Source organism: Muscardinus avellanarius (genome assembly GCF_963383645.1).
Source record: "Muscardinus avellanarius genome assembly, chromosome: 13".
In the NCBI taxonomy this organism is placed as follows: Eukaryota; Metazoa; Chordata; class Mammalia; order Rodentia; family Gliridae; genus Muscardinus; species Muscardinus avellanarius.
The window spans coordinates 41,187,774-41,213,931 of record NC_137799.1 but is presented as its reverse complement, the minus strand read 5'-3'; the positions used below and the strand labels follow the sequence as shown (position 1 = coordinate 41,213,931).

Sequence of the window (26,158 nt, the reverse complement as noted above, 5' to 3'; positions counted from 1 at the left end):
ACTAGGTTCAATGCCCAGTACAAACATAAATAAATAAATAATTAAATAATAAGAAAGTAGATCTGGGCTGGGTATGGTGGTACATGTTTATATTCCTGGCACTTGGGAGGCGGAGACAGGAGGATTGTGGTTTGTAGACAGCCTCAGCTACTTAGTGAGGCTCTTTGCAACTCAGTGAGACCCTGTTTCAAAATAAAAAATATGGTTGGGTGGGTAGCTGAAGGTAGAATGCCCCTGGGTTCCATTCTACTTCCGAAAAAAAAGAAAAGAAAAGAAAAGAAAAGAAAAGAAAAGAAAAGAAAGAAGATCTGGGATATAGCTTAGTGGTAGGGCACTAGCTTAGCATGCATGAAAACTCTTGATTCAATTCCTACTAAAGGAAAAAATTGAGGGAGGGAAAATTATGACATTTAATTAGACACAAAAACCTATCACTTTAATCCCTGATCAGTTTAAAAATAAAACCCAATGTATTTGGCAAGATAGCTATGAAACTTCCTTTTCTTCTTTCTCTTTGATGAAGGAAGGAGGAAAAAAAAGTCCTCTCAGCCGGGCATGGTGGCGTATGTTTGTAATCCCAATATTTGGAAGTCTGAGACAGGTGGGTCACAGGTTTGAGGCCAGTCTCATCTACTTAGTGAGGCCCTCCACAACTTACTGAGACACTGTTTCAAAATAAAGAATAAAAAATAGGCCTGGGGATGTAGCTTGAAGGTAGAATGCCCCTGGGTTCAATCCCCAGGTCTGCCAAAAAAAAAAAAAAGTCCTCCCAATATTTTTCTATTATAGCATTGACAGGTAAAGACTTTGACCTATGAGAGGAAAGGTCCAAAGTTCAAACAGCAGAGAAAATGTCATAGAAACTATAGGCAGTCAATAAATATTGACCAATGGCAATGACAAAGAAGTAAGGTTATTGAGTTTGGGGATAATGGAAAAATACAAAAGATAAGGTGCCTCCTTAAGGAAATTACTGTGACTGAAGCATCATTAAGGAACTGTTGGGTAGATGGTGATTGGATAGAGCTGTTACTGTGGCTATAAGTAGCTATGGAACTAGATAACATTACAACTAATTTGTCACTTAGACCATCTTCAAAATAAATACCTCCCACTGAGACCTAATAGACTTGTGCATTGATCAGCAATCGATAAGGTTGTTAAAGCAATTGGGCTGGTTGTACAGTGGCCTAATGACTTATTGCCCATAGAAAGACTTTGTGGAATATGCTGAATGTCACTGTAAACCCCAATTTTGGTAACCACAGGGAAAAAAGAACAATGCAAGTTTGAAAGAGGGGGTACATTTAAAAAATTTTATTTGGCAGTTAAGGGAATTCTATTATAGTAAATTATCAGCCGACTTAAGTGAACTGGCAGCACACCAGATTACTCAGGAGTTTATCTCTTTACTAGTCAGGGGGTTTTGAGGCAAGAGAACAATAAAGAAAGAGAAAGTGAATGAATACAATAGGAATAGTCAAGCACACACACAAAAATGTGAATGTTTAGGGAGGATTCAGAGTAAAAGAAACTGAATTCCAAAATCTTAACATCTGGTGGATTATCTATTCTGTGACATATATTATTCACAAGTGTTTTACAATTTTACAAGTCCCTTAAAGTATGATCACTCACATCTGTGGAGTTTGCTGCTTCCCCATAAGAATGAAGAGTTGATAGACTTCCGGGAAGATGGCGACCGAGAAAAGCGGGGCTTAAGAGCCCCGCTAACAACAAATATCCATTACCACAAAATCAGCGCCTTTCAAAGCCAGAAAACAACATCACCAGAGAAACAAAAAAAATCACCAGGCTCCAGAGAGAAAGCGGACTGAGAACAGAGCCACAGAGGAGATCCTCACGCCCGAGGACGCGGCAGACGCGTCAGCAGCGCCATACTGCCGGAGGCACCGGCGAATTCACGGGACGGCCACAGCAAGCCGAGGGGAGCCGCTGCGGAACAGCCAGGCGGGATTTCTCAGCACAGAGGACATCTAAAGCTCCCAGTGTCTGAGCTCAGCACGCGCTGCAGGGATTCAGAGTGGAAATCAAAACCAAGAAAAAAAAAACGCCAGCCCAACAGCCGAGGGCGTAGCAGCGGCGCCATATTGCCACCGGCGGCAGCAGCACCGAATTCACTACAGCTACATCTGTGTACTCAAGAACAGTGAGTCAAATTGCGGGCCACAGCGGAGAAATCCCAGTACTGTACTCACTGGGACTTGACCCAGTGGGACAGGGGCGGTGGCAGTGATATCACACCATAGGAGAACGTGCAACCTGGCACCCCCCACAGTCTAAAGCAGCCTCTATCGACTCTCTGGGTCGGAGACTCTGTGATACAACCCAGTAAAGGAGTAGTGGGGTCTGAGATACTACTGACTAGAGATCCAGAGCACCTTAAGTGAAGTCATAGTGACCCAAGGGAAGAACCCAGAGAAGGCACAAACTTCCGAAATCATGGGAAAGAGGAATAATACTGGAGCAATGAATGCTCACAACCCCACAACATCAGAACCCGATAAAACAGAAAATCAGAGATTTCTAGGAGATCAAATCAGGAAAATAACTGTAGAAATAATAGAGGTGCTTCGAAAAGAACTCAGAGAGAGCCAAAAAGAGATAAAGGATGCAATTAATGAAGTAAAGGCCTCAATTCAAAGCACAAACAACCGATTAGAACACATGGAGAACAGAATCTCGCTCTTAGAAGATGATCATTCCAAAAATGAACGCATAGTTTCTAATCTAGAAAAAAATATCCGACAGCAGGAATCTGATATTGAAGAAATATGGGCCCATTTTAAGAGAGCTAACCTAAGAATAATTGGAATAGAGGAGGGAAAAGAAAGTGAAACCAAAGGGATCAACAATCTCTTCAAGGAAGTAATAGCAGAAAATTTTCCAGACATAGAGCAAGAGGTCGATACGCAGGTCCAGGAAACTTATAGAACTCCCTTTAGACAGGATCGGAGAAGAGGATCCCCACGCCACATAATTGTCAAAATGACCAATGTGGAAGCCAAGCAGAGAATCTTAAAGGCAACAAAAGCAAAGGGCCAAGTGACATTCAGAGGCAAACCAATTAGAATCACTCCAGACTTCCCAAACCAAGTTATGAGAGCCAGAAGGGCTTGGAGTAACATATTCCAAACTCTGAAAGAAAACAACTTCCAGCCAAAAATTTCCTACCCAGCAAAACTTTTTATCAAATTAGATGGAGAAATAAGAAGCTTCCATGACAAACAGAAACTGAAGGAATTTATGTCTTCAAAACCAGCACTAGAGAAAATACTCAAAGAGATTAACTACAAAGAAGAAATAGGTAACACACATCAGAACCAGAGAAACAAGATTTTCCATCCAACAGACAACTAAGATTGGTTATCTGTGGAGATTCATTATTTATGTTAGTCTGTTACCTATCTCTAAAGGGTATTGTTTGCCTTTATTGTTGTTAATTTTTAGGATTTCTAGTTGGAATATTAATATACCTTCAGATATAGCATTTGGAAATATTTTATCCCATTCTATTAGTAACTGTTAACTCTGTTTACATTGTCTTTGGATATACAATATGTTTTTTATGTTTTAGGGAGTTTGTATACTCTTCTGTTGCCTGTGCCATTGAAATCATAACCAAGAAATCACTGCCAATTTCAATGTTGTGAGGTTTTATGACCCAGATTTTCTCCTAAAAGTTTATAGTCTTAAGATTTATATTTAGGTCTTTTATCTATTTTGAGTTAATATTTGTATATGGGATTAGGTAAGGGTCCAATTTTATTCTTTTCCATGTAATTATTATTTTTCAACAATATTTAGTTAAAAGATTATTATTTCTACCACCAAATGTTCGTGGAAACCTTGTCAAAAATAACTTGACAATATAGGGAAGAATTTAGGTCTAGGCTTTTATTTAACTCCAATGGTTTATATATCTGCCTTTAGAATAGTACTACACTGTTTCAATTATTGTAGCTTTATATGGTTTGAAATCAGAAAATATATATCTTCTAGCTTTGTTCTTTTTCAAGATCGTGTGGGTACCTAGAGTCCATATTCCATATTAGAATAGATTTTTTTTCTGAAAAATAAATATATAAATATATGATAGTTTCACCTAAAAAATAGAAAAAAATAGATTCTCTGGTAAGAAAGAAAGCAAAAAGAAATATTGAAATGTTATCTTTAAGTCATCAAAAGCTTGGTATCAGACAAATGAAACTGTTATGTGAGATTATCATTTTTAATTTTGGATAAATTGCTATAATACTAGATGCCAACTACTAAGCCAAGCATAGGAGGGGGGGATAGGGAGAGAACGGGGTGGGGATCGGGTGGGGGCTGACTGGGCAATGTGTGCATGTATGTCTACAAAAGTATGTATCCCACTATGATGTATGAATACAGTGCACCAATTAAAAATAAATATGAAAAAAAAATAATAATGCCAGAGGCAAAAAAAAAGAATGAAGAGTTATTGTAAGGGGAATATTAGCTTAGAATAAGTTCCTTTCAATACTATACTCTCTACATAATCATTTTGATAAGCAGTGAACATTTTTTGTGTCTGAGTTAACAGTACTTGTGTTTGTTTACTTATTTATTCATTTGGTGGTACTGGGGATTGAACTTAGGTGCATTCTGCCTCCCAGATATACCCCCAGTCCCATGTTTTATTCTTTATTTTGAAATAGGGTCTCACTAAGTTGCAGAGCAAGGGCCTCACTAAATAGCTGAGCCTGGCCACAAAACTGAGATCTCCTGTTTCAGTCTCCCAAGTACTCAGATTACAAGTGTGCCTCATCACAACTGGCTGTTTATTTAAACCCTTATGTTAGATATGAAAACATATCCCTATATTATGTTTACTCATTGTAATCTACCATGTACAAAGTGGAATTATCAGCTGGGCATGGAGGAGCATGTTTGTAACCCCAGTACTTGGGAGGCTAAGACAGGTGGATCCCAGGTGGCCAGCCTCAGCACTTAGTGAGACCTTGTTTCAAAATAAAAGAATAAAATAGGGCGGGGAGCATAGTTCAGAGGTAGAATGTTCTTGGGTTCCGTCCTCAGTAACAAAACCAAATCCAAAACCAAAAGAAGGTCAAATTATCAGAATTCAATTTCTACCAATTAAATCTAAACCCAAACAACTGAGAATTAAAATAAGCATTTGGCAGCTAGGCGTGGTCATGCACACATGTAATCCCAGCATTCGGGAGGCTGAGACCGGAGGATCGCAGTTCACAGACAGCCTCAACTACTTAGTGAGGCCAGGCCCTCTGCAACTCAGTGAGATTCTGTTTCAAAATAAAGAATAAAAAATAGAGCAGGGGGTGTAGCTCAGAGGTCGAATGCCCCTGAGTTCCATCCCCAGACCCGCAAAAAAAAAAAAAAAAAAAAAAAAAGATATTGTCTAAGACTTGCCCTCAGCAGAGTAGAGTGAGTTCACGTTGCAAGATATAGGTAAGAATGGAAATCAACTACATGACCATCTCATAATCACTCTGGGTCCTATCTACGATGACCTATTTAAATTCTTTTTATCCTCTCATGCCTCCATTTTGCTGAATATGTATATAATTAGCATGTTGAAGTATGTATGATGTAACTCCACTACAGGAGAATAGAATTATTATTATTATTATTATTATTATTATTATAGTACTAAGGATGAAACCCAGGGGAATTCTACCACTGAACTACACCCCCAGCCCTATTTTTTATTCTTTATTTTGAAACAGGGTGTCACTGAGATGCAAAGGGCCTCACTAAGTAGCTGAGGCTGTTCATGAACCCAGATCCTCCTGTCTCAGCCTCCCAAATGCTGGGATTACAAGTGTGCGCCAACATGCCCGGGTGAGGAATTATGTTTTTATACACCCCATTGCACCATAGTTTTTAAAATGAGGGTCAGGCCGGGCGTGGTGGCGCACGCTTGTAATCCCCACACTTGGGAGGCAGAGAAAGGAGGATCGTGCAGGTTCGAAGCCAGCGGCACGCGCTGGCTTAGGAGACCCTGTTTCCAAATAAAAATATAAAAATAGGTCTGGGAGTGTAGCCCGGAGGTAGAAGGGCTTCCAGGAACCCCAGTACCACTAAAAAAAAAAAAGAAAAAAAAGAAAAAAAAAAGAAAAAGAAAGAAAGAAATGTAGCAATGATTTAATACAATGCACTAGAGAAATGAATATGAACATCAACACCGAACAAGAAACTGTATTTTAGAATCCATATGATTTTACTCAAACAAAAAGGAAACAACTGACATACTTGATATTCCAAACACAAAAGGAAAACATCATACCTGCAGAATATATTGTGTGAGGTCAACTGCTTCTTTCTTCTCATGTACAAGAAGAGTTTCTTTGTCTTCTACAGTAATAATATTAATTTCTCCTCGACGTACCTCCCTTACACAAAGAGGGCGTTTTCGGACACAAACTCTGATTTTCTCCATCTCAGTCCAAGGATTCTCTTTTTCTAAGGTGTTCTGTCTGATATATATTCATAAATAGGTTTTAATTTTTAATAGTGGGATAAAGCTACTTAAGAGATCAAAGCATTGGAATTGGTACCTTTGGCTGTGTCCTAGTCATAATGTATTTTTTAAATTATAAAGTGTCAATAATGAAAAGTTTAGCCAGGCATGGTGACCCATGTTTTTAATCTCAGTCTTGGAAGGCTGAGACAGGAAGATGGCAGGTTCCCCAGCAGCCTCAGCTACTTAGTGAGGCCCTCTGCAACTTAGACTCTGTTTCAAAATAAAGACTAAAAATAGACTTGGGGGTACCGCTCAGAGGTAGAATGTCCCTGGGATCAATCCTGTTCTGTAAAAAAAAAAAAAAAAAAAAAAGAAAAGAAAGAAAGCTGGGTGTGGTGGCACATGCTTGTAATCCCCACGCTTGGGAGGCAGAGACAGGAGGATCGTGCAGTTTTGAAGCCAGCCGTGCTGGCTTAAGAGACCCTGTTTCCAAATAAAATAGGTCCGGAAGTGTAGCCGGGAAGTAAAAGGGTTTCCAAGAACCCCAGTACCACCAAAAGAAAAGAAAAGAAAGAAAGAAAGAAGAAATGTTCTTTTATTAGCAATCCTCTTGATTATTTCCATCTCCACCCACCACCTCATCCCTTGCCCTGTAAAAGAAAGAAAGGAAGGAAGGAAGGAAGGAAGGAAGGAAGGAAGGAAGAAAGAAAGAAAGAAAAAGACCAGAACCAAACAAAACCCTGAGTTATTTTAGCTCTATGATTTATGTGTTTAGCTTCTAGGAGTGATCCTTCTAATGGCGTCTGCTTTTTATATCCCTAAAATTCAGGCTGGTTAATTCTCAAAATCTAATATAATATGCTGCTCACTCCTCCAAGGTCTTTACAAAAACTAAACTTAGGTCTCTTGCTCCTTTTTTATTTATTTATTTTTTCGCTGGAAATTGAGCCCAGGGGTGTTTTACCTCTGAGCTACATGCCCATCTCCATTTTTTCTTCTTTATTTTGAAACAGGGTCTCACTAAGTTGTGGAGAGCCTAAGTAGCTGAGGTTAACCACAAACCTGTGATCCTCCTGTCTCAGCTTCCCAAGCCTGCGCCACCACATCCAGCTAATTCTTTATTTTTGAAACAGGGTCTCACAAAGTTGTGTGGAAGACATCACTAAGTAGCTAAAGCTGCCCTTGAACCTTCAATCTTCCTATCCCTGCCTCCTAAGTGCTGGGATTACAAGTGTGCACCACCACACCTGGCTCCCCCAGCCCTATTTTATTATTTTGAAACAGTGTCTTACTAAGTTGTAGAGAGCCTCACTAAATGGCTGAGGCTGTCCTGGAACCTGCTATTCTCCTGTCTCAGCCTTCCAAGTACTGGAATTACAAACATGGACCACACCTGGCCCTCTTGCTCTCTTTTAGTCCCATTATTCTTGCATGTTCACCATTTTTTTTCTTTTTGTGGTAATGGGTATTAAATCCAGCAGCTTTCTACCTCCAAACACCTTCAGCCCTTTTTAAAATTTTGAAATATGGTCTTGCTAGGTTGCTGAGTCTCCTTAAGTTGCTGAGACTGATCTCAACCTACCATTCTCCTGTTTTAGCCTCCCAAGTACTGGGATTATAGGCATGCTCATTTTCTCAACCATTAAATTTTTTTTTTCTTGTGGTACTACAAATTGAATCCAGGGGCATTCTACCTCTGAGCTATATCCTTAGGCCTATCTATTCATTCATTCATTTATAAATTATTATTTATTTGTGTTTGTGTATATGTATTACTGGAGATTAAATCCAGCAGCATTCTACCTCTGAGCTACACCCCAGGCCTATTTTGTATTTATTTTTAAGGTGAGTCTTACTAGGTTGATAAGAGTCTCACTAGTTGCTGAGGGTGTCCTCAAACCTGCGATTCCTCCTGTCTCATTCTTCCAAGTATTGGGATTACAAGTGTGTGCCACACTCCTGGCTTATCTAAATTCTTTTTTATATTACTGGGGTTTCCTAAATATCTTGAACTAGGTGGTAGGTTTCAATTTACTTTTCCTCCTGTTCCTCTAGATATATTCTACCCATCCCGGGGTCCTGTTTCCTTACTTCTCCTTTTTGCCCCTACCCTGGCATGCATTTGTTAGTTAGATAACAATCATATATTTCTCCCTTGAGACAGGAGGATTGTGCAGGTTCCCAGATAGCCTCAGCTACTTAGTAAGGCCCTTTGCAACTCAGTGAGACCCTGTTTCAAAATAAAAAATAAAAACTAGGGCTGCGGGTGTTGCTCAGAGGTAGAATGCCCCTGGGTTCCATCCCCAGTACCACACACACACACACAAAAGGAATAAAATCATATATTTTTTTCTTCCCAGGACAATTTTAGGACTGGCCCTGTACACCACTAATTCAACTTTCTATTGAGATGCATTCCTTCACTGGCTTCATTGACCCATTCAACCTTAATACCCAATATCTAGGGAATATTCCTTGGGCTAGGGATAACAAATCCATCAGGTTTACTTGCTGAGTCTTATGGTGATATTTATATTTAAGAAATGACCACTTATATGGAAACTCCTCTAAAACTAAGTAATCATAGGGTTTTTTTTTTTCAGTACTGGGGATGGAACCCAGGGACATTCTACCTCTGAGCTACACCCCCAGCACTATTTTTTTATTCTTTATTTTGAAACCGGGTCTGAGTTGCAAGGGGTCTCACTAAGTAGCTGAGGCTGTCCGTGAATCGTGATCCTCCTGTTTCAGCCTCCCAAAATGCTGGGATTACAAGCGTGCACCACCACCTGGCAGAAATGGTTTTTATTTAATTTTTTTGTGTGGTATGGGGGTTGAACCCAGAGCCACATGCATGCTAGACAAACACTCTATCACTAAACAACACCCCCAGCCTTTTTATTTTTTCCAAAATGCTGGGATTACAAGCATGTGCCACCATGCCGCTTCTCCAAACCTTTTTAATTTTGAGACAGTGTCTTGCTAAATTGTCCAAACTGGCCTCAAACTTGTGATCTTTGTGCTTTAGTCTCCCAAATAGCAGAGATTCAGGTATGCAGCTGGCAAAAACAGAGTTCATGACGCAGGTGTTTTTGCTAGGACCAATGATTTTGTCCAGTTATTAAGAATGTTTTAGAGCCAGGCGTGGTGGCGCATGCTTGTAATCCCAGCATTTGGGAGGCTGAGACCGGAGGATCGCAGTTCGCGGATAGCCTCAGCTACTTAGTGAGGCCCTCTGCAACTCAGTGAGACCTGGTTTCAAAATAAAAAATAAAAAATTGGGCAGGGGGTGTAGCTCGGAGGTCAAATGCCTCTGGGTTCCATCCCCAGACCCATTAAAAAAAAAAAAAAAAAGAATGCTTTAGGAAGGCAAATTATTCACTCCTTTACACTTTAGAATTTGCATGATAGTTCTTCATAGTGGACTGTATACAAGATACTCCAACTAGATGCACAATTTTTTTTAGGATCTAAATTAGTTTTTTTTTTTTTAAAGTAAATAAGATCTAAGAATGGTGGTGCACACTTGTAATCCCAGTACTTAGTAGGTGAGACAGGAGGATCTGGGTTCGTGGACAGCCTCAGCTATTTAGTGAGGCCCTCCACAACTTAGTGAGACCTTATTTCAAGATAAAGAATAAAAAATCGGGCTGGGGGTGTAGCTCAGGGGTAGAAGTCCTCTGGGTTTAATCCCAAGCACCATAAATGAATAAATAAATAAATAAATAAATAAAATTTCTAATATGTGCATAAAGCACTGTGTGTGTGTGTGTGTGTGTGTGTGTGTGTGTGTGTGTGTGTGTGTTTACTGGGGATTGAACTCAGGAGCACTCATCTCTGAGCTATACCCTCAAACCTATTTTATTTTTATTTTTTTTTTCTTTTGTGGTCCTGGAGGTGGAACCCAACGGTTTTTCTACCTCTGGGCTATACTCCCAGACCTATTTTATACTTTATTTGGAAACAGGGTCTCACTAAGTTGCTGAGAGCCTAAGTAGCTGAGGCTGGCTTCGAACCTGTGTGATCCTCATGTCTCAGCCTCCCAAGTGCTGGGATTACAAGCGTACTGCCACCAAGCCTGGCTGAACCTATTTTATTTGGAAACAGTGTCTAAGTCACTGAGAGCTTTGCTAAGTTACTAAGCTGGCTTCAAATCTGTGATTCTCCTGTCTCAGCCTTCCAAGTACTGGGATTACAGGGGTGTATCACAAGGCCTGGCTTAATTATCTTTATATCTAGAGTCAGGCCCAGAAGAGGTAGTACTTAATATTTGTCAAATAAATGTAATAATGTAAACTAAAACTAAAATGTTCATTCTATCCTTTTATGTGTGTGGTGTGGGGTGAAGGGGGGAGTGGTGAGGACTTAACCCAGAAGCATTCCACCTCTGAGTTATACCCAAAGTCCTATTTATTTATTTATTTATTTAGTGGTACTGGGGATGGAACCCAGGGCCTTTTTCTACCTCCGGGCTATACTCCCAGACCTATTTTTATACCTTTTTTGGAAACAGGGTCTCACTAAGTTGCTGAGAGCCTCACTCCTTAGCTGAGGCTGGCTTCAAACCTGGGCGATCCTCCTGTCTCAGCCTCCCAAGTGCTGGGATTACAAGTGTGTGCCACCACGCCCAGCATTTTTAAAGAACACATTTCAAACTGGGCGTGGTGGCGCACACTTGTGATTTCAGTACCTGGGAGGCTGAAACAGGAGGAACACAGGTTTGTGGCCAGCCTCAGCTACTTAGTGAGGCACTCTGCAACTTAGTGAGACCCTGTTACAAAATAAAAAATAAAAAATAGGGCTGGGGGTATAGCTTGGAGGTAGAATGCCCCTGGGTTCTATCCCCACTACTGCAAAAAAAAAAAAAAAAAAAAAAAAAAAAGAATAAAAAATAGGGCTGGGGGTATATCTCGGAGGTAGAATGTCCCTGGGTTGTTCCATCCCTTTTAAAACACACACATGCCGGGCGTGTGGCGCACACTTATAATTCCCGCGGCTTGGAAGGCGGAGACAGGAGGATCGCGCAGGTTCAAAGCCAGCTGTGCTGGCTTAAGAGACCCTGTTTCCAAAAATAAAAAAGTATAAAATAGGTCTGGGAGGGTAGCCCAGAGGTAGAAGGCTTCCAGGAACCCCAGTACCACCAAAATAAATAAATAAATAAAAATAAAACACACACACACCCTGCAAAATATTGTACCAAAACAAAACCCTGAAAATTGAATATTTTTTCCATTGTAGAAGGTCAGTGAACTATTTTCCATATTATTATGTTACACTATAATAAATAAAGGAAGCCAGGCATAGTGGTGCATACGTGTAATCCTACCACTTGGGAGGCCAAAATGGGAGGATTGCAGGTTCTTGGCCAACCTCAGCTATTCAGTACTCAGTGAGGCACTCCACAATTTAGTGAGACCCTGTTTCAAAATAAAGTTTAAAAAAAAAAAAAAAAAAAAAAACCAGGGCTGTGGGTGTAGCTCGAAGGTAGAATGCCCTTGAGTTCAATCCCCAGTTCTGCAAAGTAAATAAATATATAAATAATAATAACAATAGAAATCGATCTGCTATAGGAACGTCAGCAGATCCTGGCAGGAGTCAGCTGTTTGATGCACATGAACAATATCATCTTTCTCCCATCTGGAAAGTCCCAATTCCTCATTAATTTTCCCCACCCAGGTATTTTGTTACTGATGCAAAAGCTGGTCACTATCATTTCTATGTTATTCATTTAGTCTAAATAAGGAGTCGTTCTCCTCTGGTCATGAGAGGCCTGCTCCTGCCTGAGGCTACTTTCTCTCTCAAAAAGAAAAAAAGGTAAAAATAAGTTATTACCTGATACAAGAATGAGGGATTCCATAGTTATACCCTGAAACATGAGACACTCTTTGAATTATGGGAATGTCACAATTTCCCAGTATTGGAGAAAAATAATTTGATGAAAAGGGTGAAGTATTAGTTTCTGTTTGCACACAGGAATCAGCTTCTGTGGTATTCCGAGTTCTTGTTTTTGTGTGGTAGTGGGAATCATCTCGTAACGTGTGTCCCAGCACTTTTAGGTAAGTGGACTTGTGTTCATTTGAAGAGAAATCTGACATATTGCCCATTTCAAAGCCATTACAGCTGGCAGTTCTGTCTGTGTTGTCAGTAGGAGAATCAAAATGCAGTTGTCTACGAGGGCCAGATCGAAATTCCTGAGGCTTGATGTACAGGCTGCTTGTCTGAAGAGGATGCTCTGGGCTTCTGACAGCTTTATCTTCCTCCTGCATAATCTTAATGATTTTGATAAGTTGGAAGAGACGTTTGCGGTCATTCATGTCATGGACTCCCAATTTGGAATAGTCCTTCATTGAAACCTTGGCTAATTCATCTATTTTATGAAGGCCAAGAGCAGTAAAATGAGGATAATACTGTGCAAGTTCAGCTTCACAAAGACATTCATACAACCAGGATGCCATTTTTGTGAATAGGTTTTTATAATCTCTGAAGAGAGAGGGAAAAAAGGTTATTAACTTAAAATAGAGTAGATTTAGTGTGATTATTTAAGATTTAAAACATGAAACAAATATGCAGAAAAATGTTTTATCATCAAGTTTTTTTTTTGTTTTTTTTTTTTTTTTTTTTTGGTGGTACTGGGGTTCCTGGAAGCCCTTCTACCTCCGGGCTACACTCCCAGACCTATTTTTTACATTTTCATTTTGGAAACAGGGTCTCCTAAACCAGCGCGGTGCGGCTGGCTTCGAACCTGCGCGATCCTCCTGTTTCTGCCTCCCAAGCGCGGGGATTACAAGCGTGCGCCACCACGCCCAGCTATCATCAAGTTTTTAATAAATATATTTTCTTCTAAAATTATTGATTAAACAGCATAGTGTATAAGATATTTTATATAGACCATGGAGAATTTGTAATAACAGATGTAATTTGTTCATCTGCTTAATAAAAACAGACCCTCAATTATATTCAGATAGGCAAAGACATACACAAGTAACTTACTTGTTTCATGGTTGGTCCTCCTTATCTTGCAATGTCTACTTAACACATGCCACAAACTATTGAAACCTTGTTCTCAACCACCAATTGTAGCGGTACTAATTTTAGATGTTCAACTTAATGTCAAGGCATGTCGCACAACTGTTTCCCATGATTAATGAACAAAGGCTAAGAACTCCTTCAGAATAGAAAGCAGAATTAAGCAGCAGCCCACAGAAGATTATAAACTATGACTCAGAGGAAATCACATTTTTATCAGCTGAGCATTGAAAAAAGTTATTTAGCTGGGCATTGTGGTAGACACTTGTAATCCCAGTACTTGGGAGGCTGAGACAGGAGGCTCAGAGGTTCGCGGCCAGCCCCATCTATTTAGTGAGGCCCTCACAACTTAGTGAGACCCTGTTTCAAAATAAAAAATAAAGTGGGGAAAAATTTTTAAAAAATAAAAAAATAAAAAATAAGGCTGGGAGCCAGGCGTGGTAGTGTATGCATGTAATCACTGCGCTTGGGAGGCTGAGACAGGAGGATTGCGCAGGTTTGAAGCCAGCCTCAGCTGGCTTAAGGGATGCTGCTTCCATATAAAATATAAAATAGGTCTGGGAGTGGCCCAGAGGTAGAAGGCCCCTGGGTTCCATCCCCAGTACCACCAAAAAAATAAAATAAAATAAATAAGGCTGGGGGTGTAACTCAGAGGTTGAATGTCCTGGGTTCAATACTCAATTCCACAAAAAGAAAGAAAAAAGTTAATCAGAAGTAAAATAATCAAAGCTGGGTGTGGTGGTGCACGCTTGTAATTCCAGCATTCAGGAGGCTGAGACCTGGAGGATCGCGGTTCACGGACAGCCTGAGCTACTTAGTGAGGCCCTCTGCAACTCAGTGAGACCCAGTTTCAAAATAAAGAATAAAAAATAGGGCAGGGGTTATGGCTCAGAGATCGAATGCCCCTGGGTTCCATCCCCTGACCTGCAAAAAATAAAAAAGAGAAGTAAAATAATCAGCCAGGCACATGCTTGTAATCCTAGCATTCAAGAGGCTGGGACAGGAGGATCACGGTTCCCACACAGCCTAAGCTATTTAGTGAGGCATTTTGCAACTCAGTGAGACCCTGTTTCAAAGTAAAGAATAACCCCTGGGTTCCATCCCCAGTACCGCAAAAAAAAAAAAAAAGTAAGATAATTGAGCCAGGAATGGTGGGACATGCTTGCAGCCTCAGCTACTTAGTGAGGCCCTTTGAAATTCAATGAGACCCTGTTCAAAAAATAAAGAAAAAAATAGGACTGAGGGTGTAGCTCTGAGGTAGAATACCCCTGGGTTCCATCCCTAGTACTGCAAAAACCAAAAAAAAAAAAACAAAAACAAAAACAAACAAAAAACAAAAGTAAAATAATCAACTTAATTAACTCAGAATCAAGTAATTCGGCATTGCAGATCATTCCAAAAAGTGGTCATTGATATATATCTATACAAAATAAACATTACATAATTTATCTAGGAAATAAATACTAAAGTCAAGATTTTAAATGGTTGAATGTTAAACTTCTTAGGAAATTAATACTACAGTCAAGATTTTAGATGGTTGAATGTTAAAGTTATAACTTTTAATATCAGATATTTAATTAAGTACTGACAAATGATCTGGTAATAATATATAATCCTGCTCTATTATTAAGTCAACACTGAATATTTCTCCATAGCACTGTTAAGTTGAAGTTTATGAAAATATTAAAAAAATAAATTTAAACTTTTTTTTGCGGTACTGGGGATGGAACCCAGGGGCATTCTACTTCTGAGCTCCACCCCCAGCTTGATATTTTATTCTTTATTTTGAAACAGGGTCTCACTGAGTTGCAAAGGGCCTCACTAAGTAGCTGAGGCTGTCCGCTAACCATGATCCTCCTGTCTCAGCCTCCATATGCTGGGATTACAAGTGTGTGCCACCATGCCTGGCTTCTTTCCTTTTCTTTTTTGGTGGTACTGGGGATGGAACCCAGGGGCCTTCTACCTCCGAGCTACACTCCCAGACCTAATTATTTTATTTGGAAACAGGGTCTCTTAAGCCAGCTGAGGCTGGTTTCGAACCTGCGGGATCCTCCTGTCTCAGCCTCCCAAATGCTGAATTACAAACGTGCGCCACCATGCCCGGCTTGCATTTTCTTTTTAAAAATGGCTTTATAGGCTGGGCATGGTGGTGCCAGCTTGTAATCTGGAGGTTTGCAACAAGCCTTATCAATTTAGTGAGACTTTCATCAATTTCGTGAGTCCTTGTTTCAAAATGAAAAACAAAAAAGGATGGAGAAATAACTAATATAGAATGTCTCTGAGTTCAATCCCCAGTACACACACACACACACACACACACACACACACACACACACACACACATTTTATAATTCACAGTTATCAAAATTCAATTTGTTTCATTTTAATTTATATTTTGTCTTCTCTCTAGGACACACAATAAAGAGTTATGGGCAGGGTAATAAAGATAATCACAGAGTGTCAAAAAACTTTGGAGGAAATACTACTTAAGCTAAAGAAAAGGCCAAATGGGCTGAGTAACACATTCTGCTCTCACCTTGCCTTCTTCTACTTATGTTAAGATTTTTTTTAAAGGCCACAGATTCTCTGTGGTTCTTCCAACAAGTGATAGAGACTATTTCTTTTCCCATTGCATCTAGGCTAGCCTTATACTTGTTTTGGCCAATAAAATATTGTAGAAACATGTGACTTCCATGTCTGGGTCTCAAGAGTCCTTTCTATTGCTCTCTTGTATTTTTCTGCTATGTGAGAAAGCCCAGGCAATAGCCATGATAAAAGCCAGAAATGCAGAAGAAGCCATCTTAAGACTATTCAACCCCAATGCAACCATTAGATGAATGCAGCCAGAGGAGTGACCCCAGGTCAGACCAAATGAAGAATTACCTAAGTCCAGCACAAATATTTGAGTCACAGAGCTATGAGCAAATAAAATGATAACTGTTTAAACCACCAAGTTTTAGAGTAGCTTATTACATAGCAATATATAATTACAATATCATTTCTGTGTCTTATTTTTTTTTAATTTATGGTACTGGGGATGAAACCCTGGGGCATTCTACCTCCAAGCTACACCCCAGCCCTATTTTTCTTATTCTTTATTTTGAAACAGGGTCTGAGTTGCAAAGGGCCTCACTAAGTAGCTGAGGCTGTCCGTGAACAGCGATCCTTCTGTCTCAGCCTCCTGAATGCTTGGATTACAAGTGTGTGCCACCATGGCCTGCCAGCTATGTCTTAAATTTTTTATTCGACTTTTTTTTTGAGACAGTTTAGCTTTGCAGCAAATTGAATACAAAGTACACAAATTTTCCAAATATTCCAGTTCCTCCCCCATTAGTATACCTACACTGACATATGATCACTACCCAAAGTTCATAGTTTACATTAGTGTTCACTCTTACTGTTGTGCATTCTGTGAATTTAGTCAAATGTATAATGATGACATGTACTGACTATTTGAGTAAAATACAGAGTAGTTTCACTGCCCTAAAAATCCTCTATGTTCTTCCTATTCATCCATCTCACCTCTCAAACCCCTGGCAACTACTATCTTTCTGCTGCCCCATAGCATCTTACCTAGAATGTCATATGGTTGGAGTCATACAGTGCGTAGCCCCTTGGATTGGATTATTTTTGCTTAAGTTTCTTTGAAGCCCCCACATCCAGAACTGAAGATTTTACCCAGGGGTGCTTTACCACTGAGCTATATTCTCAAATTTTAATTTTTTTCGTGGTAGTGGAGATTGAACCCAGAGGAATTCTACCTCTGAGCTATACCCCCAGCCCTATTTTATTATTTTTTTTTTAAAAACAAGGTCTTGTTAAGTTACTATGCACTGGCCACAAACCTGTGATCCTCCTGCCTCAGCCTCCCAAGTACTGGGATTGCTGGTGTGTGCCACTGCATTCAGATTATTTTTTATTTTGAGACAGGGTCTTGCTAAATTGCCCAGGCTGGCCTCAAACTTGCAATCCTATTGCTTCATTCTACAGAGGGCTGGATTACAGCCATGGGCCACTATGACAGGCTCCTGCAAGTCTTTTCATGGCTTAATAGCTCATTTAATTTTACTGCTCTAAGACATTCCATTTGTCGGAATGTACCAATTTTATTTATTCATTCACCTAATGAAGGCTGCCATATTGTATGCTTAAAAGTTTTGGAAATTACGAGTAATGCTTCTATAAACATCTAAGTGCAAGTTGTTTTATTTTCAAATATATACAGTACTGGGATAGAACCCAGGGACTTTCTACCTCCAAGCTACACCCCCCAGCCCTATTTTTTAATCTTTATTTTGAAGCCAGGTCTCACTGAGTTGCAAATGGCTTCACTAAGTAGCTGAGGCTGTCTGCGAATCACGATCCTCCTGTCTCAGCCTCCCAAATGCTGGGGTTACAAGCTTGGACCACCACACCTGGTGCTGTGCAGGTTTTTATGTGGACATGAGCTTCAACTCCTTAGCGTAAATACCAAGGTGCATGATTGGTGGATCACATGGTATAATATACTTAGTTTTGGAAGAATCACCAGACTACTTTCCACATCGGCTGCACTCTTGCATTCTCACTAGCAATGAATGAGAATTTCTGTTACTACACATTGTTGCTAGCACTTGGGACTACAAGTGTTCTGGATTTTGGCCATTCTGATAGGTGCATAGTGGTATTGCATTATCTCCAGTGCCTTTTTATTTTCAGTTTTTGCAGTGATAGGGACTGAAGCCAGGGTCTCATGTATTCTAGGCAAGTGTTCTATTACTGAGTTATATATACTCTGACCCATTCAATGCCTTTTAAAGTGCTGGTACCCTTCTCTGAAATGTTCCCAACTCCTTTTGCCTACTAAAATGAGTTATGACTGGGTGTGGTAGTACATTCCTGTAATCCCAGTACTTGGGAGGCCAAGACAGGATGATTGCAGGTTTGCAGCCAGCCTTGGAAACTTAGCAAGGATCTCAGCAACCTAGCAAGACCCTATTTCCAAATAAGAAATAAAATAGGACTAAAGGTGTAGCTTGAAGTTAGAATTAGAATTCTTCTGGGTTCAATCCTCAGTACCACAAAAAAAATTTTAAAAATAAAGAAATGAGTTATTCCCATCCTTTCAATAATAGCTCAAGAGCTCACCCCTCCACATCATCATGAAGCTTTCTTTCATTTTTCAGCCTCTTTTATCATTTCATCCTCAAATATATTATGCAGTAGCTAAACTAAGCCACAAATCCCTTCTACCTGGAATACTATTCTTTCCCAGGAATAACATAATTTATGTTTTCCTCTATCAGTAGGCTACATAATAATAGCAAATAGTATTTATTGAACATTTAATACAGGCCAGGCACTATTCCAAGCACTATATTTGTTAATCTCCAAACAATCCTATAAAGGAGCTTAGTGTATGATTTTGACAAGTTACTTAATACATCTGAAACTAATTTTTCTCAACTGTAAAATAGAAATGCAATAGTCCTCACGGTTCATAGGGTTAGGATTCAACTGCTAATGTTATTTCTGTATTTCTATCTTAACCACCTAGTACAGAACCTAGAATAGAACAAGCCTTCAATGTTTTGGTTTGTTTCAAGCTATTTCTAAGCAGCTGTATTCCCCAAATGGCTCAGCCTAACCCATGGGAACAGCTTGTAAGTGTTATGTGGTCTTCTCATTTTCCATAGGACATACAGGGTTGAATTTTTCACACACCCATTTCCTAATGACATACCAAACATTTCCCAATACAACGCTGATAATCATGGCTTCTACTGAATCCTTTAATTAGTACCAACAAGACTAACGTATTCATTTTGCAATGCTTAATATCCCACAACATGGGAAGAGAAGATGCTCAAGAGAGCAGTAATTTGAACATGCAAATTAAAGCAGCCATTGACAGCCAGGCATGGTGCCGCATACTTGTAATCTCGGTACGTGGGAGGCTAAGACAGGAGGATCCAAGTTTGTGGCCAGCCTTAGCTACTTAGTAAGACCCTGTTTCAAAATAAAAAAGAATAAAAAATAAGGCTGGGTGTATAGCTTGGAGGTAGAATGCCCATGGGTTCAATCCCCAGTACAGTTAAAAAAAAAAAAAAACAAAACCGTAGTCATTGACAAATTTCTAACATAAACTGGCAGCCATATCACATTTCTGAGCCCTACAGTTAACCTATGTTTATTTTATTTTTTTTTTATTTTTATTTTTTTTTTATTTTTATTTTTTGGGTGGTACTGGTGTTCCTGGAAGCCTTTGTACCTCCAGGCTACACTCCCAGACCTATTTTATATTTTTATTTGGAAATAGGGTCTCTTAAGGCAAAAAGGCTGGCATCGAACCTGCGTGATCCTCCTGTCTCCGCCTCCCAAGCACGGGGATTACAAGCGTGCGCCACCATACCCGGCTTTTTATTTTATTTTAAAATTCTATATTCTAGCTAGGTGTGGAGATGCACAGTACTTGAGAGGCTGGGATAGGAGTACTGCAAGTTTGAAGCCAGCCTCAGCAACTTAGTAAGACTGTCAGCAATTTACCCTGTTTCTAAATAAAAATAAAATAGGCCAAGCAGAGTGCAAAGCTGTACCACTCAGCTGTACTTGGGAGGCTGAAACAGGAGGATTGCAGGTTTGCGGTCAGCCTTAACTACTTAGTGAGGCCCTCCACAACACAGTGAGACCCTGTTTCAAAACAAAAGAATAATGTTCTATGAATAGATTAATTACCTCAGGGAGATATGACTTCTTGAAAATTACTATAACATTTTGGTTGTAGGGTTAATAGGTCATTTATTAAGTGCTTTTATGTATGTGTGTGTGTGTGTGTGTGTAATTTTTATTTTTGCGGGTCTGGAGATGGAACCCAGGAGCATTCAACCTCCGAGCCACACCCCTGCCCTATTTTTTATTCTTTATTTTGAAACCGGGTCTCACTGAGTTGCAGAGGGCCTCAATAAGTAGCTGAGGCTGTCCACAAACCGCGATCCTCCTGTCTCAGCTTCCCAAATGCTGGGGTTACAAGCTTGGGCCACCACGCCCAGCTTTTTCTCTTTTTTTTTTTTTTGGTACTGGGGGTGGAACCCAGAGGCTTTCTACCTCCGGGCTATGCTCCCAGACCTATTTTATATTTTATTTGGAAACAGGGTCTCACTAAGTTGCTGAGAGCCTCACTCAGTAGCTGAGGCTGGCTTCGAACCTGTGCGATCCTCCTGTCTCAGCCTCCCAAGCGTGGGGATTACAAGCGTGCACCACCACGCCCGGCAACGCCCAGCTTTTTATTTCTTATTTGGAAACAGCGTCTCACTAGGTTGATAAATCTCACTACTTGCTGAGGCTGTCCTCGAACCTCCAATCCTCCTGTAGCTACTTGGTGAGGCTTTCTGCAATTTAGTGAAACCGTTCCAAAAAGAGAATTAAAATAGGGCTCTGAGTGTAGCTCAGAGTATAATGCCTCTGGGTTCAATCTCCAGTACCAAAAATTAAAATAATGTTTGGCTGAGTGTGTTAGAGGAGGTCAGAGCAAAGGACGATTTCAAGAATATTACTTTCCTCAGTACTTAGAAGCCTAATTAATTAGGGAGAACAAACAAGTCTAAGGCAGGTAGTTTGTTAAGAGGATAAATACATGAATAAATAATGTGTTGGTAACTTAGGCTATAAATTGTAGCCAGTACCCAGACAAAGGTTATAAGCAGCAATAAATATCCACTGAAAAGAGGGAAGAGAGAAATTAAATTAAAAATATTTTTCTCTTTCCACAAATTTATTTAAGTAGTTTTAGATTTGAGTCACCAAAGTATTACTGAACTTTATCTGTACTGTAAAAAAAAATCTGTAAAGATTTTTGCTGTAGACAATCTTTAGACAGGCTTTCCTGAATAATGATCCTTCTATACACCAACCCCATATTCTGCATAGATCAAATGTGTGCTTTGTTATTTTGGCAATACTAGAAATTAAACCCAGGGCCTCATGCATACTAGGCATGGGCTCTACCTCTTAGCCCATGCACTTTTATTTTTAACCATTATTTTCTTTGTAACTATGTTTTTTTTTTTTTTTTTTTTTTTTTTTTTTGCGGGTCTGGGGATGGAACCCAGGGGCATTCGACCTCTGAGCTACACCCCCTGCCCTATTTTTTTTTATTTTTTATTTTGAAACCTGGCTTCACTGAGTTGCAGAGGGCCTCAGTAGCTGAGGCGTCCGGGAACCACAATCCTCCGGTCTCTGCCTCCCAAATGCTGGGATTACAAGCGTGCACCACCATGCCCGGCTAATGTAACTGTGTATTTTAAGGCACCTTTCTATCCTTAAAAAGAAAATATTAGCTGTTAGGTTTGCAAGTCCCACAGACACGCGAGATCATCCATGCAGGTGCCATAAGTCTTTATTAGTCCAGCCCACTTGTCCCGGGCAGCTCCCTCCCCCACCCCCGTGTCGCGGGTGCGGGGTGGGGGGAGGTGTGTGGAAGAGAGCCTTCCATGAGTGTAGAAATCTCTCTCTCTCTGTCTCGCAAGCTTCTTCTGCCCCCATATCGCTCCGTCCCCCTTTTATCAAAGGGGAGTGGCTTTCCGTGGGAAACCCTGAACCTTGCAGGGTAAGGAGGCGGGTCTTCCTGCCTCCTGGCTTCCAGCCCCGCCCCTGCCCCGTGGGGGTCCAGAACCTAACATTAGCTAAATTGGGGATGGTGGCACACACCTGTAATCTCAGTACTTGGGAGGCTGAGACAGGAGGATTGAAAGTTCAAAGTCGGCCTCAGAGCCAGGTGTGGTGGCACACGCTTGTAATCCCTGGTATTGGGAGGCTGAGACAGGAAGATCGCACAGTTTGGAAGCCAGCCTGAGCTACTTAGGCTCTCAGCAACTTAGTGAAACCCTGTTTCCAAATAAAATATAAAATAGGTCTGGGAATATAGCCTGGAGGCAGAAAAGGCCCTGGGTTCCACCCCCAGTATCCCCCCCCACACACACACACACCAAAGTCAGCCTCAGCAGTATAGCAAGACCCTTAGCAACTTAGTGAGATCCTTTGTCAAAATAATTAAGTAGCTAAGGCTGGCCATGAACCTGTGAGCTTCCTGTCTCAGTTTCCCAAGTACTGGGATTACAAACAATACCACCATGCCTAGCAAAAACATTTTACAAAATATATTTTTGTTCATAATCTCAGCATTCGGGGGGAGGCCAAGACCAGGGGATTACAGTTCACGGACAGCCTCAGGTACTAAATGAGGCCCTCCACAACTTAGTTTCAAAATAAAGAATAAACAAACCGGGTGTGGTAGCACATGCTTGTAATCCCAGCATTTAGGAGGCTGAGACCAGAGGATCATGGTTCCTGGACAGCCTCAGCCACTTAGTGTGGCCTTCCACAACTCAGTGAAGCCCGGTTTCAAAATAAAGAATAAAAAATAGGGCTGGGGGTGTAGCTCGGAAGTAGAATGAACCTGGGTTCCATCCCCAGTACCACACACACAGAAAAAAAGAATAAAAAATAGCAGGGGGTGTAGCTTGGAGGCCGAATGCCCCTGGGTTCCATCCCCAGACCCGCTAAATAAATAAGCAAACAAACAAATAAATAAAAGTTGTTCAAATCAGGATCCAAATAAATTCCATACATTTGGTTTCCTTCCTTCCCTACCCTTTCCTCCCTCTCTCCCTTTTTTCCTTCCTTTTGCAGTACTGGGGATTGAACCCAGGCACATTCTACCTTTGAGCTATACCTCCAGCACTTTTTACTTTGAAACAAGGTCTCACTAAGTTACTGAACCAGGACTCCAATTTTTAATCCTCCTGCCTCAGCTTCCCAAGTACCAGTATTACAAGTGTATGTCACTGCACCCAGAAATTCATAGCTTTTTTTTTGTGTGTGGTGGTGGTACTGGGGGTGGAACCCAGGGGTTTTTCTACCTCCGGGCTATACTCCCAGACTTACTTTATACTTTATTTGAAAATAGAGTCTCACTAAATTGCTAAGAGCCTCACTAAGTAGCTGAGGCTGGCTTTGAACCTGTATGATCCTCCTGTCTCAGCCTCTCAAGTGCTGGGATTACAAGTCTGCATCACCACGCCCGGCTAAACCCATGGCTTTTTATATATTCCATTATGATTTGGGTGTTATCTTTGAGTCCTGAATATCTCCCAAAAACTCATGTGTTGAAGACTTGGTCCCCCCCACAGTGAGCAATGTCCAGAGGCAGAGCTTTGGGGAAGTGGTTGGATTGAGGCCTTGAACCTCATCAGTGGATTAATCCATTTGATGGATTAATAACTTAAATGGACTACTGGGAGGAGGTGGAAACTAGGCAAATGGGTCATGGTTAGAAGAAAAAGGTCACTGGGGTTGTATCTTTAGGGAGATCTTGTCCCTGGTCCCTTCTTCAATCAAGGTTGCTCTTTCTAAAATTTATATAACATACAAGAGATTTTTTATTTTGTTGAAAATTTACTTTGTGCGATTTTTCTTAGTGTTTGGAAACAAATTAAAATGACTTTTCACAGCTTTTTTTTCAATCCCTAATACTACAAAAAAAAGGGGGGGGTTGTAAAAGACCAACTCTAATGTCCCTATATTATTCCTTGCCAATCAAAAAAAAACGGAAGAAAAATGGTTCTGAGGCACTGAAGTTTTTGTTTTTAGTCATATTCAAACAATATCACAGATTTTTTAATTTCAAAGAGGAAATAGGGAAAAAAGATCAACAAATCCCTCTAGGACATCATTAAGTTTTAACAACTTTATTGAGATATAATTCATATACTATGAAACTCATCCATTAAAAGTATGCAATTCAAAGTCAGGTGTGGTGGCGCACGCTTGTAATCCCAGCATTTGGAAGGCTGAGATTGGAAGATCTCGGGTTCACAGCCATCCTCAGCTACTTAGTGAGGCCCACCACAACTTAGTGAGACTCTGTTTCAAAATAAAGAATAAAAAACAGGGCTGTGGGGATAGTTCAGAGATAGAATACCCCTGGGTTCAATCCCCAGTACCATACAAAAAAAAAAAAAAAAAAAAAAGAAAAAGAAAAAAAGAAACAGAGTCTCATTAAGTTGTTGAGGTTGAGCTTGAATTTGCAATCCTCCTGACTGAGTCTCCTGAATAACTGGCATTACATAAAAGTGCCACTATGCTCGAATTCAAAAGTTTTTTTGTTTTGTTTTTTTGGTGGTACTGGGGGTGGAACCCAGAGGCTTTCTACCTCCGGGCTATACTCCCAGACCATATATATATATATATATATATATATATATATATATATATATATAATTTTTTTTTAATTTGGAAACAGGGTCTCACTAAGCTGCTGAAAGCCTCACTAAGTAGCCGAGGCTGGCCTCGAACCCGTGTGATCCTCCTGTCTCAGCCTCCCAAGCGCAGGGATTACAAGCGTGCACCACCACGCCCAGCATAGAATTCATTAGTTTTTAATGCATTCGAAGTTGTATAACCATCAATCACTACAATTACACCATTATATTAGAGCATATTCTTCAAATTGGTACATGTAAGAGATACAAAGGTTAAATAATTGGGGGGGCAGGGATTGAACCCAGAGGTATTCTACCTATGAGCTACACCACTAGCCCTTTATTTTTTTTATTTGGAAATAGGGTCTCAAAAAGTTGCTGAGGCTGTCCTTGAACCTGCAATCCTCCTGTCTCTCTCAAGTGCTGGGATTACAGGTGTGTGCCACCATATCCACTTGAAATAAAAATCAATTCATTAATTGATTCACTCATTTATTCATGCTGGAGATTGAACCCAGAGGTATTCTATCTCCAAGCTACACACCTAGCCCAAATTTATTTCTTATTTGGTACAAGGTCTCACTAAATTGCTGAAAGCCTCACTGAGATGCTGAGGTTGGCTTTGAACCTGCAATCCTGTTTCAGCCTCCCAAGTACTAAGATTATAAGCGTGCACCACTATTCCTGGCTTAAAATAAAAATTATATATACATATATATGCATAAAGTGTGTGTGTGTGTGTGTGTGTGTGTGTGTGTGTGTGTGTGTGTGTGTGTATAAAAACATAAAGCCAGGCATGGTGATACATGCTTATAAATCCCAGTATTTAGGAGGCTAAGACAGGAGAATTACAGGTTTAAAACCAACCTCAGCAATGTGAAAGCAAGATTCTTTGCAACTTAGTGAAACCCTGTTTCAAAACACAAAATAAAATATTGTAATCCCAGTACTCAAAGCTGAGACAGGAGGATCACAGGTTCCTGGCTAGCCTCAGGTACTTAGTGAGGCCCTCTGCAACTTAGTGATAGTGTTTCAAAATAAATATAAAATATAAAAATTAGGGTTGAAGAACCCTAATTTTTATAGCTTGGAGTATAAAATGCCCTTGGGTTCTATAGTATTGGGTATAGCTTGGAAGTAGAATGCCCTTGGGTTCAATCCCCAGGACCACAGAAAAATAAAATAGGGATGGAGGAGTAAATTAGAGGTAGAATGCCTCTGGGTTCAAACTTGTAATCCCAGCATTTGGGAGGCTGAGACAGGAGGATCACGGTTCGTGGACAGCCTCAGCTACTTAGGCCCTTTGCAACTCAGTGAGACCCTGTTTCAAAATAAAGAATTAAAAAATCAGGCTGGAGGTCTAGCTCGGAGGTATAATACCTCTGCCTTCCATCCCCAGTACCCC

At 40.3% G+C, this 26,158-nt stretch overlaps 1 protein-coding gene across 1 annotated transcript in view; it reads right to left on the bottom strand.

The window, feature by feature from the left end:
• KIF24 (kinesin family member 24) overlaps positions 1–12,960 on the bottom strand; it is a gene marked incomplete at its 3' end in the record, with an annotated part of 50,639 nt that extends 37,679 nt beyond the window's left edge. The window contains exons 1-2 of the mRNA XM_080709384.1: positions 12,323–12,960; positions 6,314–6,503 (exon numbers count right to left, since the gene is read on the bottom strand). Coding sequence (XP_080565510.1) covers positions 6,314–6,503; positions 12,323–12,945 — 813 coding nt within the window. The 5' untranslated portion in view covers positions 12,946–12,960. The remainder of the gene's footprint in view (positions 1–6,313; positions 6,504–12,322) is intronic.
• Between the last annotated feature and the right edge of the window lie 13,198 nt (positions 12,961–26,158).